Genomic DNA, 16,083 nt, shown 5'->3' with positions numbered 1-16,083 from the left:
TTTCTCTCTCCGTCTGTCTGTCATGAGCACTAAAGAAATGTACAGGCTTTTCCCATAGAATTTTATGAGACTGCATGTTTGTGTGATGCTGCTAGCTAGCTACTTCTTACGTGAAAATTGATGCGCCACATGGGGTGACTCAGGCTGAGGCTTCCCTCTTCTCTGTGATCTTTCCCTAATACAATATGAAAACGCCACCATATATAATAACTGCAACGCCATAGTAATAAACCATTGAGACCCCGTTTAGAATTTGGAATAAGCTGAAATCAACTCAGTTTAGTTTAATTTTAAACTGAATCTAACATCTAAACACTCTAACTTTCAAATCATTAAACATCTCATCTCAACTCAAAACTTCTTTACACGTGAGACTTACAGTCTTTTTCAATTTCTCATAAATATATCTAAATTTATCTTAACATCCAAACACATCTAAATTCATCTTATGTAGACTCTATAAAACTCACTCCACCATCTCAACTCACAACTATTCATAAATAACTCAACTCATCTCAATTTAGCTTATCTTTTGCTCTTAAGGAAATCAGTTAATTAATATGTCTCTAGTGCTAACTATAAATTGTTAAGACAAATCAGATCTTCTTAATTCTGCAGATCACACTAACTGTGCATTAACTATCGCAAGCCAAGATAGGAATGACAGCATCATTCCATAGTTGTTTGATAAACTTGAGGGACCTGCCTCTTACTTAAACTGGTCCTCTCAAATTGAAGGTGCTCTTAGTATTCATGATCTTCTGGGTTTCGTGGATGGTACCGAACCGTGCCCAGAAGAGTTTTTACCTTCAACTCCAGGTAAAGACACTCGTGAAACTAGTTCTGACTTTTTCCTATGTCACAAAAACAATCAGTTCGTCTTTGTTTGGATGAAGTCTATAATCTCAGAGAAGGTTCTCTCTATGGTCTATGGAATGAGGGTCGCTCGACTAGCATGGCTTGCTTTAGCAAACCTTTTTGCTTCTCCCTCAACTTCAAAGGTCAATCAATTGAAACGCCAGTTGCAAGGCTTCTAACAAGGAGGAAAAAGCTGCTTAGAATTTGTTGAAAGTGCAAAATATCTTGCAGATCAATTGGCAGTAGTTGGGAAGCCAGTTGTGGAGGAAGACTTAATCTCCCACATTCTTGGAGGTCTTAGTACTGCCTACACACCCTTTATTTTCAATTGCTATTTTGCACAGCGTGAAAAGTTTTTATCTCTTACTGATTTTCAATCTGAGCTTTTTGCATTTGAGGCTCTTCTTGAAACTCAACAACGAAGTGTTCAAGTTGATCACAACACCTTCACTATGGTTGCAAATAAATCTAGTGAAGGAAAGAATGAGAAAAGGAATAACCGCAATTGGCAACCATCATAACATACCAAACCTACTTTTGATCCTGCACAAAAATCAAGTCATACTGGAAGTAATGTTGTCTTAAACAATTATGTTCGAGTCCCTGCTTGGGCTAATGATCCAAGCTATGATCCATATGCATGTCAGATTTGTGGCAAGAAGAATCACATGGCATTGGATTGTTTCCATCACTATAATTACAACTATCAAGGGCGACATCTACCCCAACAACTGGCAGTAATGGTTGCACATTCCAACTCATTTCATGGAGACAGTATTTGGGACGTTGACAGTGGTGCAAATCAGCATGTTACTGCTGATATTGGTAATATTCACCTGATTGAGCCATATCAAGAAGATGACAAAGTAGCAATAGGGAATGGTAATGATTTGCAAATTAAACATACTAGTAAACTCACCTTGCATACACCCAAATCAACACTTCACTTAAACCATGTCCTTCATTGTCCACAAGTTGCTGTCAACCTTTTGTCAATAAATAAGTTATGTATTGAAAACAATTGTTTGTTTATTTTAACTGATTCTCATTTCTTTGTCAAGGACAAGCTCACGGGACAAACGTTGCTAATAGGACAGAGTGAAGGAGGGCTATACCCTATTCCAGTTGATCGGAAATCAATCAATAAAATTCGATCAAATGTTGCTCTTGTCGGTGTCCGCACCACCCTTGATGTGTGGCATTCTCGTTTGGCTCATTCGTCTTTGCAAATAACGAAAGGCTTAGTCAAGTCCCTTAATTTGCCTATTTTTGGGTCTCTTGATCTTAATTCTATTTGTTAATTTTGTTTAATGGGAAAATCCAAACGATTATCATTTGGTGAGTCTGGTTGTGTCACTTTGTGCCCTTTAGAACTTGTTCACTTAGATGTTTGGGTTTCACCTATTATGTCTAATGAAGGTCATCGATATTATGTTCTATTTGTAGTTGATTTCTCTCGTTTTACATGAGTTTATTCACTTCACAATAAATTCGAAGTCTTCTCATCTTTTGTGCATTTTAAAGCCTTGGTTGAAAATCGATTCTTAACCAAGATCAAACAATTTCAGTGTGATAATGGTGGCGAATATTTATCTCATCAATTTCAGGATTTTCTTTGTAAATGTGGCATTCATCAACGCCTTTTATGTCTATATACCTCTCAGCAAAATGGTTTAACTGAGAGGAAACATAGACATATTATGAAAGTTGGGCTCTCGTTACTAGCTCAATCACATTTAACTACAAAATTTTGGGTTGAGCCTTTATGACTGCAATTTATTTGATAAATCGAACATCTACACCAGTTTTAGATAACATCTCCCCTTACTTTAAATTGTTTGCTCAAACACCTGATTATTCTTTCTTAAGAACATTTGGTTGTGCATGTTATCCATTGTTAAGGCCCTACACAACTCATAAACTTGCTTTTCGAAGTAAACAATGTGTATTCATTGGCTATTCCTCACATTATCATGGGTATCGCTGTCTTGACCCTGTGACACATAAGACTTACATCTCCCGCAGTGTTGCCTTTGATGAGCACACGTTTCCAGCAAAGGGTTGGCCTTCCTCTTCTCTTTCAGCAACATTGGGTGTTTCCCGACCAGGTATGTCATTTGATCTCACTCATTTTTACTCTCAATTGCAATCTAAATCATCAAACACTTCACCCTCAGAAAGCCAGAGTGTGTCCCCTGAGTCAAACTCACCAAGCATATCAGATGCAATTCAGGCCTTTACACCACCTACAGATTTGTCAACCTTACCTGAGACAAACTCCTCTCTATCGACCACTGCTAGTCCTGCCTCTCTAGTAGTGTTTAATCTTCCTTAGCATCATATGGTCACTTGGTCCAAAACTGGATCACTCTGTCCCAAGCAATTTCCAGATTTCCACCTTTTCTATGCCACCAATATGCTTAAACCTATTGAACCTAACACATTTTATCAAGCTATCTTATCACAGGAATAGCAACAGACAATGCAACAAGAATATGATGCGCTCATTGCCAATGACACCTGGGATCTTGTCCCTCGTCCTGCTGATCACACCATTATTTGTATCAAATGGGTATACAAAATCAAGAAAAAGGCTGATGGAAGTGTGGATTGTTATAAGGCGAGACTGGTGGCTAAGTGGTTCCAACAAATTGACGGTGTAGGATTTTATTGAGACTTTTAGTCCTGTGATCAAATCCACCACAGTGAGGGTTGTTTTAGCACTATCTGTTATTTGACTGGCCCATTTTGCAGTATGATGTCTTAAACGCTTTCTTGCACGGAAGGATTGAGGAGGAAGTGTTCATCGAACAACCACGTGGCTTTGCTCATCCCCAGTTTCCTAATCATGTTTGTCGCCTTAAAAATGTCCTTTATGGCCTTAAACAGGCACCTAGAGCGTGCTTCCTTCATCTATCAACCAGCCTACTCGATTTTGGCTTCACGGGTTCATCTATTGACACCTCATTGTTTATATTTCATCATGGTCATGTACACATTTTTGTGCTAATATATGTTGATGATCTCCTCGTTATTGGCTCATGTCCTACCTCCATACAGAATCTTGTTGTTCAGCTTAAACAAAAATTTGCTTTGAAAGCTCTCGGTGAGCCTAGCTACTTTTTGGGAATTGAAGCCTTTAGAGATGCTCAAGGACTTCATTTGCACCAAAGTAAATATATATTAGGCTACTTCCGAATGGTTGGTGCAAAGCCCTACCCAGCTCTATGTGTCTCTGGAGGAAAAATGTCTGCAGTTGACAATGAAATAGTCGAAGACATCACTGGTTACAGGCAATTAGTTGGTGCACTTCAATATTGTATGTTAACTAGACCTGAGATTGCATATTCCACAAATCAATCATGTTAATATCTACATTCTCCCACTACTCTTCATTGGAAGTCAGCCAAACGAGTCTAGCGTTATCTCAAGGGCACGGTAGACCATGGACTATATTTCGGCAAAGGTTCTCTAAGTCTTTATGCCTATTGCGATTCAGATTGGGCGAGTGATCCTCGGGATAGGCAATCAACCACTGGCTATGGAGTGTTTTTGGGCCCATGTTTGATATCGTGGTGTGCAAAGAAGCAATGTGTGGTTTCTCTCTCTAGTATAGAAGCTGAATATCGAGCTTTGGCGATGGTTGTTGCTTAACTCTATTGGCTACAGATGCTCCTTAAGAATCCTTATGTGCCTTTCTTTTTGCCACCTGTGGTTTGGTGTGATAATCAAAGTGTAATTGCTCTTACAGCCAACCCGGTTTATCATGCTTGCACTAAACACATTGAGGTGGATTTTCATTTTATTTGAGAAAAGATCTTGAACAAAGACGTATGTACTCACTACATCTTTACTGCAGATCAGGTTGCAGATATTTTCACAAAAGGCCTTACATCCTCTTGGTTCCAGCTTTTGAAAGACAAACTCATGGTTTGTGACCTTTCCATTCGTTTGAGGGGGTGTTAAGCAAGACAAATCAGATCCCCTTAATTCTGCAAATCACACTAATTGTGCAGTGACTACCGCAAGCCAAGATAGGAATGACAACATCATTTCATAGCTATTTGCTTCAATTCATATTTTTTCTGCTTTCTATGTATAGCGTAGTCCTATATTTGGTATACAAATTTGTCTAGCTATAAGTTACCAAATGTACATGTAACATAGTTTGTATATAATGCACGATATACAACAGGTTTGGTCATGACCAAAACCTTTATTCTGTAAATCTTTCATAAATCATGGATTTAGATCCTCTTTGAGCAGTATACCCGAATTGTATAGTCAAATCTAAAATGAGAGATACATAGGCGATACGCGAGCATAACATTAAATATTCATGTAGAATTTAAATGTTGTGTTTCACTTTCTCTATGAGCTTATTATACCATTCCAATAAATATTTGGAGAGTGATCATCTTTCAACCCATAAATCATAATACATGGTTTATTTTTTTAACTAAATTTTATTCTGTTTTGCTTCAAAATTAAGGGTTTTTTTTTTTTTTTTCAGAGAATCTCAAAGGGAGTGTTGGAAATAAGGTTTTTTTAATTTGAAGGATGCTTTAAAAGGAATCAAAGGACTACTCCATGAGTTGGCCATACATTCTGTTTTCTTTTGGTCTGTTTTGACATTGAACTTTGGACTTTGCATCATAATGTCCTGATCTTTCCAATTATTTGTGGCATTAATTGTGGCTGAATATTCCTTACAGACAGCCTCCATATCAATACAAAATAAAAAATCCATTCCCCTCCCTTTCTTTCACAGCCATAGTACTTAATTCCCTTTCTTCGTTTAGAGTATGACAAACTTAAAGGATAACTTTAGGCGGGCTAAATTATTTTATTTATATTTCAATACTTTTCTCTCATATATGGACCAAAATTCTCTTATGTCGAGCATGCATGTGAAATAATTCACTAAAATGAAAGAGTGTGTAAAACGACTGCTTTGAAAATTCAATTAAATCATTGACTGTCCCAAAAGGTTAAACTTGTTCCACAAGAAATAAGTTTGAATATTTAATATTTAGAGAAAGGAAAAAGCTATTTTACCTCCCCACTTTGCCCACTCTATTTGACCCTTTTTTTTTTTTTTTTTTTAACTTAGTGATTAAGGAAGTGATTTTAAATATATTGGTGTATTTTTTTTTTATTTTTTTTAAATATTTAAATGTATTAAAAAGATGTGAAAAGAAAAAAAAAAAAATTTTTACGCTGTCAAGTTGGGGTGCAATAGTAGCCGCACCCTTTAGAGAAATTATATTTGCAGTCGTGAAGTGCGTAAGCACCGCGCAATCTTTTTGAAAAAAGTGAATAAATATGTAACTTACATAAAAAAAAATTATTTTTTTAATAGTGGACCCCACATTTTTTCAAAACGATTGCATAGTGCTTGCACATTCTATGACTGTGTGTTGTATTACTTGCCAAATAAAGAGGAATCTCAAACTCATGTATTTTGTGATCGTAGCCATTAAAGATAGATATAATGAACAGAAACTATATATCACGAGGGAATTAAGTAATTTGATTTCTGTTGATTGACTCAGGGCTTGAAAATTGTTTTCTTGTATATATACGTTGTATGGGAAACTTGTATGTTAAAACCAGTAAAAACCCAAAAAACAAAAAACAAAAAAAGTTGACACAGATGGTGGCAACATACATGACCCGAATTAATTCACATCTCCACATCATGCATGATCGGATTTAAATATTGTCGGTTGACCATGAAATGATGTTCTTTGGATTGATAAATTTCAATTAATTATGCACAGAACAATATAGCTAGAAACAATAAAAAAGTCATTTTCAAGAAAAATATTCTACGACAAAACAAAATAAATGTGGTCGATTTACTTATATAAGACTGGATGTCTTATGTTAGCTCAGTTACAACCTTCGTATTAGAATTTGAATATAAGTTTTAGATCAGAGGTGTTACAGTTATAAAGAAATCTTACAAAAATAAATCTGTAAACTGATATGATTTCATATGATATATTAGATCTACTTTACAATAAAAATAGTTTTATAATTTAACGTATTAGATCAAACCACGTTAATTAGTTTGTGAATTTAATTTTACGAGATCTCTAAGCATTTTCCTAAATTTTAAAAAATCTCATAGTCATCAATCTACGAGAATAGACAATTTAGAAAAATTAGTACTTGACCGACCAAAATGCATATAAATCCAATAATAAGAACATGCATGTTTTGTGCTATACAGTGTACAATATAGAGAGATTCCTCGATCGACACCTATGGGAAATAAAAAGAGTGGAGCCTTAAACTAGGTTTCAGTATATATTTGTTTTCTTCATGATTAGTAGTTATAATTAGAGAACTGCTATATCCACAAAAGAATTACATAAAAATAATCATACAAGCTGATGTGGTTTTATCTTATTCGTTAGATCTATTTTATAATAAAAATAACTTTACAATTTGACGAATCACATCAAACCATATCAGTTTGTGAGATTGCTTTTGTATAATCATTTTGTGGTTAAAATATTTCTCTATAAATTATGGTACGTGGACCCTAGCATGAAAGATGACATCAGTTTGTTAACTTTGTTCTTAACAATCAGATTTAGATCTTTTATTAATTATATATTTGTTTTATTTTTCAAGATATTCCTATTGGATTGATTCCTCGGTGGATTATTATGTTGGAGAATTTTGTATCAAAACTTGAGTACATTGAGTGAAATTGAAGTTAAAGTACTCGACTCGTGTTGAAATTGACTCGAAAATTTACAAAGTACAAAGAGTACTTCGCCCACGTTCAAGAAAACGTGTCATAAATATTCTAGCTCTCTAGATGTAAATATTAGTTGGGTCTATTTAATTTTTATGTATAAAAATATGTTTGGTTTCATCGAGTATGATAGATAAGCTTATCCTTGTTTTTATTTTATGGCAGACCAATTGATGTATTGTCTTTGTCATTAATAAATTTTAATTACTTCAATTGTTTGTACATTATAATCAAATGTTGTTGGCATGTCTCGCGTGAATGTTGTTCCAAGCCATTGACTTCGTTTTGCTGTAGTTGCCTCGTTTGATTAAATTAATCATCTTATCTTATTATTATAATATTTTTAAATTTTTATACAAAATATAATAAACAATTTAATTTCTTCAAATCTCAAAATAAAAATAATATTTTAATAATATTTTATTCAACTTTTAACTTTCATCTCATCTGTAACCAAACAAGGCCACTACGTATATTGGAACACGGAACATTGATTCATGATTGTTTTAAGGAAACAATTTGACATGACATCCAAATAACACTTTAAAATACTGAAATAACCCTTATCTGTTTTCACGGCTCCTCTCAATTTAATTCATATTATCTAATCATTACAATTTTTTTAAATTTTCAGACAAAATAAAATAAATAATTTAACTTTTTTAAATATCAAAACAAAAATAATATAAAAACATATATTAATAATATTTTATTTAATTTTTAATTTTAATCTCAATTAATCTCATCTCATCTCATCTCATCCGTAAAAACAAAAGAGGTCATTACTCAAAGTTTCATTATTTGTTTAACGCATGGTTTGGAAAAGCGGTTGGATTCAGTCGATTAACTTGAATTTGTCAAAAATGAACCGGTCTTAATGCATTTCTTTTTTGTTTAACCACAAAATCAATTCAATAAACCAATTCAAGAGCGATTCAAGATTATATATTTCAAATAAAGTTGGCACATGATTTGTTTAAGAAACATCAGGTTACAAATTCTAGATAGAATGTAATGTACTTAAAGCCATATATACAAACAGTTGATATGGAGAATTTTTCAATTTCACATGGGAAGGGAGGGTTGAAGCCGTCGAACTTCTTCCATCACATCAGTTTCCCACTATGCGTCTGTAACTGTAGGGACAGCAACATTATAGAGTCAGCTAAGATGAAGTGCCCAAGAAGAAAAGTTTTCCAAATGCATTAGCATTCTATCATCAATCTGAAAGTGCAACTTCATTCAAGTTCTTTTTAAAATAAACGAATCGAGCGCGTATTGACTTCCATGATAAATTCAACAAGTTGATTGTGTTCAATAAAAGTCGGACATAGATTGGGGAAGCAGTAAGCCGACGATTCACTGACAAGGAAACAATATCATTTTGAAGCATCACTCTTCTCTTTATAGTGGTAGCTGATAAAGAATAATAAAGAATATTTAAAAAAAATTATATGTATGTCCCCTTAGAAATTTCAAATAAAAAGATTCCAAGAAGTTTATTTTTACAAATGAGATGAGATGAGATGAGTTGAGATTAAAGTTAAAAGTTGAATAAAATATTATTAGAATATATTTTTTTAATATTATTTTCGCTTTGGGATTTGAAAAAGTTGAATTGTTTATTTTATTTTGTGTGGGAACTTGGAAAAGTTGTAATGATTAAATAAGATGATATGAGTTGAGAGAAATTGTGAAAATAAACAAGGCAGTAGATCACCATGTTAGCAATGAAAACCAGGACAACGTAGACAAAAAGGGGGGGAAAAATAGATCAGCTTATGACATGAGTGAATGACCTCTTAGAGTGCCATCTCTGCCTGTAATGCAGCAAGCTCGTCTTCCTCAGCGGTGTTCTTCTGAGGAAGAGGACGGGATGGTTGCCGGCCTGCTGGGACATGTACAGGAGCTGCAGGAGCAGTAGTAGCAGGCTGAAGAAGCTGTTCCTCCAACTCAGCTCCTTCCAATTCTTCAAGCTCTGCTTCCAATTCATCCTGAAACAGCAAAGTCAAATAGCTTGAACATCTCGATCAGAAATAAAATTAATGGAATGTAAGAACTAAAACTTGAATACATGCCTCATCAAAATCCGCAGATGCACCAATTGGAGCTGACAGTGCCTCCTGAATCTGTTTCATGTTCTCAGTCTGCTCATTGATCTCATCCATTGTCTTATCTACATCATCAATATTCCTACACAAACAAATGTCACATGAGATACAGGGGCAGAATAGAATAGAATGTTCTGTTTCAAAAGGCCATCTGAACAATCTTATGACAGATATGCTAATAACACCATTTACTGATCAAGAAAAAAAAATAAAGGTATGCCAACACCATTTACCAGAAAATAACCGTATATTAATTATAGATTTTATTCATAAACAGTTTATAGTTTAGTTGGATTCAAATCATTCTCCCTTAAGGTGATGACAGACCGATAAAACTAGATTGTCCTGAATGCAATTGGGATGTAACTTACGTTGCCTTGTGCATGGCCTTCATAGCAGCCGCTCCAGTTCTCAATGCATCAACAGTTTCTGTTGTAGCCTTAGCACCTTCCAACAATATCATCTGAAATGCCAACCCAGAAGAAATAGTCCTCAAACACACACACACACACACACACACATATATTAAAGAAATACTTGATTTGAAGTTTGAAAAAGAAGGGTCCTCATGCTAAATTCTCATTACTTTTATTGAATTTGAAATCATTAATCCTCTTTTTTCTTTTTTTCTTCTTTTTCGGGTGAGTAAATTTGAAGACATTACAAAAGAACCTGATCATGAATACGCAATTGGAAATTTCCAAGCTGTTCAATTTGCTGCTCGTAAAGCTTCTTCTTCTTTAAACATTGTATTGCCGCTGCAAAACAGCAAGAGGTATAGAATTAAATAGTAGTCTGAACCAGAGGAAAAAGCAGAAGTTTCATGTAGCGACTCTTAAAAAAAATGATGAAATCAGGAAATTCACATAAACACAAATTCTCTCTCCTAACTTATCAAATAAACTTCAGGCAATCAATATGCAACACTCCAAACTAAGAAAGCAAAATAAATGGCTGAAAACATATGGTCATAATAAATATCATGTAGTTATAGAGACAGAAGTAAAACCAAGAGGGGATTGAGTTAGAGAGCAGAAGCAACATATTACATATGACATCCTTATCAACAGATTATATCGTAGGCAACATCATTATTGTTCTACCACCTAAAGATGGTTATCATCTTTACAGAACAGTTTATATATATATATATATATAGGTAGAGCCAAGGAAAATGAGAACATTTAATTACCTAAATCTGCTTGTAAAGAATATCTTTTTCGATGTGATACTGGTAGGTGGTGCATGGGATCCCATATTGCTTAGGAATGAGAAGTTCTTGCTCTTTATAGTGGTTCCAATGGGGTTACAATTGTATCATTGACTAATCATTATGGAATATAGACATAGATGTGGCTTGGGCCTCCCTTGGGGCATTACAAATGGTATCATAGTCTATCCCAACCAGAAATGTGGGATTTGAGCCGTGTCACCTACGACGAACAGGCCTGATGAAGACGTTGGGAATTTAAGGGAGGGAGATTGTGATACCCTATAGTGACTGATAAGTGATAATGGAAAGTGGTGCACGGGATCTCACATTGCTTGGAAATGAAAAGTTCTTACTCTTTATAATGGTTCCAATGGGGTTCCAATTATATCATTGACTGGTCCTTTTGGAGTATAGGCCCACATGTGGCTTGGGCCTTCCTTGGGAAGTTACAACATCTAATAAAGAACCAAGTGCGATAACCATGGTTTAAGCAAAGCAAACTATGAACTAGACATGAAACAAGCAAGCGCCTAAAAACAACAACGTACGCAACTGCACTTTCCACTAGAAACAGAAAGGCAGAAAGGCACAACGGCTACAACTGATACATATCCAAACTCTGAAAGAACAACTAAATATTTTCAAGATAATCTTTTATTAATGATAAAAAAGGCACCATCCAAAAGATATAACTAACGAGAGAAAGCAAAAAGATTAAGAATGTCACGAAAACAAATATATATGTTTTCAACAATATTAGTTATTCCTACATGTTGTGGTCATACCTTTTTTGTTCTTTGCTCTAGTAAATTCCTTGGCCTTTTCAACCTCTGCAGATGCCTTCTTCAAAAGGACATTCTCTTTTTTCTCTAGCATTTCAAGTGTCTTCAAATTGTATAAAAAGATACTTAGCAAAGTGAGCAGGAAAAATTAAAATAAAACTACAAGTTGAAATCGGACATCACTAAAATAACGATGACAGGCAACTCATCATTCAAAAAGAGGGGAAGCGGGTGTTATGATGCCGGCTACTGTTGATGGGGGTTTTTTATCCGGTTTTAAGGTGGGAAATGGCTCTGGTGGCCCTTTTATTATCTCATATCTTCTTTTTGCAGATGACACTCTGATATTTTGCGAAGCGGATAGTAGTCAGGTCCAAACTCTAAGAGCATTGTTACTTTGCTTCGAAGCAGTGTCAGGTCTTAAGGTGAACCATAGCAAATCTGAGATGGTACCGATGGGTGAGGTTCATAATATAAGCAGGCTTGCCAGTCTTTTGGATTGGGGTGGTAGAGAAGATAGAGAAAAGACTGGCAGGATGGAAAATGGTGTATTTATCAAAAGGGGGGCATCTTACTCTTATTAAGAGCGCACTCTCTAACATACCCACATATTTCTTATCTTTTTTTCCTATGCCCGCAGGGGTGGCAAATAAGATTGAGAAAATGTTTAGGGCATTCTTATGGGGAGGTTTAAGGGAGGAGAAGAAATTCTACCTAGTTAGCTGGAAGACGGTATGTGCCCCAATTGTGAATGGTGGGTTGGGTGTTTGCAACTTGCGAACCTTTAATAAAGCACTATTGGAGAAATGGCTTTGGAGATATCATCGGGAGGGGGGAGCATTGTGGAAGGAAACGGTAGACGCGAGATATGGTGTTGCATGGGGTGGATGGGTTTCCAACGAAGTGAGGGAGGGTATGGAGTGGGCTTATGAAAGTATATAAGGAAGGGGTGGAAATGTTTTAAAAATCATATTCGCTTTGAAGCCGGTGAGGGTAACCGAATCCGTTTTTGGCAAGATATGTGGTGTGGAGATCAGACTTTGGAAAGGGTTTTTCAGGCATTATATTGTATTGCAGCTAATAGGGAGGTTTCAGTGGTTGATGTGCGGTTATTTTCTTATGGTTCGCATCAGTGGAATATTCTGTTTTATAGGGATTTTCATGATTGGGAACTAGACATGGTTATTGAATTTTTCAGCCTATTACATTCCTCGGGAACTGCTAGGGCTCAACATAATAGTTTGAAGTGGAGATCTAAGGTTCATAAGTTATGTACTGTTAAGGTGTATTATAACCTTTTGATCACACATGACCATACTCCATTCCCTTGGAAGAACATCTGGAGATCTCAGGTGCCTTCCAAAGTTGCTTTTTTTGTTTGGAACGCTGCCCTTGGGAAGATCTTGACCATTGACAATTTGAGGAAGAAAGGATGTGTGGTGATGGATTGGTGCTACATGTGCAAAAAGAATGGAGAATCGGTGGATCATCTCCTACTACATTGTGAGGTAACAAGGGTGTTGTGGGATGAGATCTTTCGGAGGGTTGATGTCGCTTGGGTAATGCCTTTGAGGGTGGTGGATTTGATGGGCTGTTGGAGGAATTTGCAGGGTGATTGTCAAGTGGCAGCAGTATGGAAGATGATTTCATTGTGTATCATGTGGTGTACTTGGATGGAAAGGAATGTTTTGAAGACAAGGAACGTACAGTGGTGGAGCTGAAGATTTTCTTTCTAAATACTTTATTGCTTTGGTTTTCTGCTATTGTTTTAGTTGGGGATAATATTCATGACTTCTTGTCTTTAGTTCATCGCTCTTAGAATGTATTTAGGTGATCTGCGGTATACTTCTTATGTACATGGCTTAGGCCTTTTTCATTAATAAAATTTATCTCTTACTTATCAAAAAAAAAAAAAATCCCAACCCAATTCCATTTTCATCTAACATTTTGTCCAATCTACTTCCATTCTGTGTGCGTGTGTGTGAGAGAGAGAGAGACAGAGACAGAGAATTAATCCAACAAACCATACATATAATAGACTACAGATATCACATAATATAAAACTATATGTTTCTATATGAGCAAAATCAACCGGAAAGACACTCCAAATGACAGTGAAACAGAGAACAATATATCAATGAAGAAATTGTTATTTCTGGGTACTGCCACTAACAATGTTAGAAATTGCGAACCCCAAGGAGTTGGTCCAAGTGGTGAAGGCCTTGGTCTTGGAGTATCACTCCTTTCAAGGTCCAAGGTTCAATACCTCATGGGTGCCAAGTAAGGGTGTACAACAACCGCCGGAACCGGCCTGGAACCAATCAAACTGACCGCCGGAGCACGGAACAGGTTGGAACCGGTCGATGGGCGAGAGGAATTGAGGAAAAACCAACATCGGCAGTTCGGCGCCGGTTTGAACCCTTGGGAAACCTTTGAACTGGCCGATCCGGTCTATTTATATTTTTTTTGAATATATGTATATAAAACAGCATCGTTTCACTTAAATGAGTGAAACAACGTCGTTTTAGGGCCTAGAAGTTAAAAAAAATATCATAGAACGGCGTCAATGAATTAATAACCCCCCCACTCCTCTTTTTCTTCCCCGCGTCATCTTCTTCCTCTTTGCAACTTTCTTCTTCTTCCATGGCAGAAGACGGCGCGACGCTTCTTCCTTCTTCCTCAGTTCCTCCTCAGTTCCTCCTCCTTCACAGAAGACGCCGATGGTAGATTGAAGATCACACCGATGCACATCGAGACCGATATGATCGGTTTTCTCTCCCCAAACCCACAGTTTCGGTTGGTTCAATAACTCATGACAGACGTCGGTGGTGTCTCGGTTTGACGCTAAAACCGACGTTGAACCCATCGGTGTACAGCCCTAGTGCAAACAATCCTTTAGGGTCACATCCTCTGGTAAAAAGTCAATGATTTAACCAGTTCCGTATAGGGAAACTTCCAAGGGTGCAATGCACGGGACCGGAGTTTACTCCGCAGGAGTGGGTCCGAAGGGCCCTGCCTTGGAGAGGGTCCCCGACATCAAAAAAAAAAATCAGAAATTCAGATGGGTCATTTTTAAAAACCTAGAAAAAGAATCCCACTTTAAATTTGAAAGTGATTAATTAACACCCAGGCCCCCCCAACACCATCCTCTGACTCACCCCTCATAATTCCAATACTCCATCCCAAAAAACTCTCCTAGAAGATTAACTTACAATCTTCCTAAAGTATAAAACCAGTAGAGACTAGTCTCGTGCTTAATCAAACATAAACAGATATATATACACCAATTGGGAATTCACTTAACGGCACCAACTATAACCCTATGGAAAGACATTAAAGCACAGAACTGCTCGTGGGACAAATCAGTTGATAAACCAGTAAATGACATGTAAAAGTGTCACCAAGCCAGAACGATAAGGTTAATGAACTCTATAATGTCAAAGATTCGCAAGTCTAGATATTAATTCACTCATAATATGCACCTATAAAGCAATTTCTCATACTTGGATGAGAAAGAACCATGAAGTGTAGAGAAAAAATTATGTGATACTTAAAAATAATGGGACCATGTTTGTTTCAACTGGCCCTGAGAAAATCCGCAGGAAATAAAATTAAAATTTTATCTCTTCGTATTTCCAACAATTTTGTAAGTCTAGGAAAAATTATAACCAAGAGAAAAGGACGATCGAAATCAAACCTCGTTTAACTTGTCCAACGTTGTTAATGCGTTGGTCTCCTGCTTAGGTTTACCGAACACTCGCTGAAACATGATTGGTTTGTTTTGTGTATTGGTAAACACTCTCTAATGCCGGAAAACGAGAAAAATGAAAAAAATTTGAGCCTGAAACAAAGTAAAAGAGGCCGATCAGCGAATTTAGCCGATCTGTGGAAAAGAATCAAACGGTAGAATAACTAGTTGCGGACAAATTGTGAAATTTTCAAAAATATATATATATATAAAGATAAAACTGACTTGATTATACTGAAAAAAATATTAGAATTTTGTAAGAGAACGAATTATGAGAGTTTACAGAACCGTAGGGTTCAGACTTGGAAGTGCGAAAGGTAGTTCTGGGAAAGACTCGGGGTAGGTGGTCGAGAAGACGGAGAGAGAGAGAGAGAGAGAGGGCGCAGAATCTCATCCTTTTTCAAAACGACGAACACTCCACGACTACGTGGACCATTCCTCGTTTGCGACAGGCTGTGAGTATAACTTGTGTAACGGACGACTCGTCGTTGAATTAAAACTACTAGCAGTCTAAGCACAAGACAGGCGATGCCCAGAGTATTGCTATTTCTACGAAATAAATTTTAGTACAAATTAACATATATTAAAATTTAATTTAT

The 16,083-nt window shown here is 36.2% G+C and overlaps 1 protein-coding gene across 2 annotated transcripts; it reads right to left on the bottom strand.

Annotated features, from left to right (window-relative positions):
• Positions 1-8,567: 8,567 nt before the first annotated feature.
• LOC121243396 (vacuolar protein sorting-associated protein 32 homolog 2-like) lies at positions 8,568-15,873 on the bottom strand. Of its 2 annotated transcripts, none has more exons than XM_041141514.1 (8): positions 15,775-15,873; positions 15,434-15,580; positions 11,740-11,839; positions 10,414-10,499; positions 10,113-10,204; positions 9,709-9,823; positions 9,430-9,624; positions 8,568-8,766 (listed from the first exon to the last, which is right to left on the bottom strand). In XM_041141514.1, exons 2-7 carry the CDS (start codon positions 15,503-15,505, stop codon positions 9,433-9,435), a joined length of 657 nt encoding a protein of 218 aa, XP_040997448.1. In that variant the 5' UTR covers positions 15,506-15,580; positions 15,775-15,873; the 3' UTR covers positions 8,568-8,766; positions 9,430-9,432. The 2 variants fall into 2 exon arrangements, with proteins under 2 accessions (XP_040997448.1, XP_040997449.1); XM_041141515.1 differs by having other exon boundaries at positions 15,434-15,579; positions 15,711-15,867.
• Positions 15,874-16,083: the final 210 nt, after the last annotated feature.

This window comes from Juglans microcarpa x Juglans regia, chromosome 8D (assembly GCF_004785595.1).
Source record: "Juglans microcarpa x Juglans regia isolate MS1-56 chromosome 8D, Jm3101_v1.0, whole genome shotgun sequence".
NCBI lineage: Eukaryota > Viridiplantae > Streptophyta > Magnoliopsida > Fagales > Juglandaceae > Juglans > Juglans microcarpa x Juglans regia.
The sequence above is the reverse complement of the archived record's forward strand: the minus strand, read 5'-3'. Positions and strand labels throughout refer to the sequence as shown.

Excerpts from the sequence above, each read along its gene's own strand:
- LOC121243396 (XM_041141514.1), bottom strand. The coding sequence starts at position 15,505 with ATGTTTCAGCGAGTGTTCGGTAAACCTAAGCAGGAGACCAACGCATTA. Across the intron at positions 11,840-15,433 it reads CGTTGGACAAGTTAAACGAG|ACACTTGAAATGCTAGAGAA; the intron begins GTTTGATTTCGA and ends TACAATTTGAAG. Across the intron at positions 10,500-11,739 it reads TAGAGCAAAGAACAAAAAAG|CGGCAATACAATGTTTAAAG; the intron begins GTATGACCACAA and ends GCTGTTTTGCAG.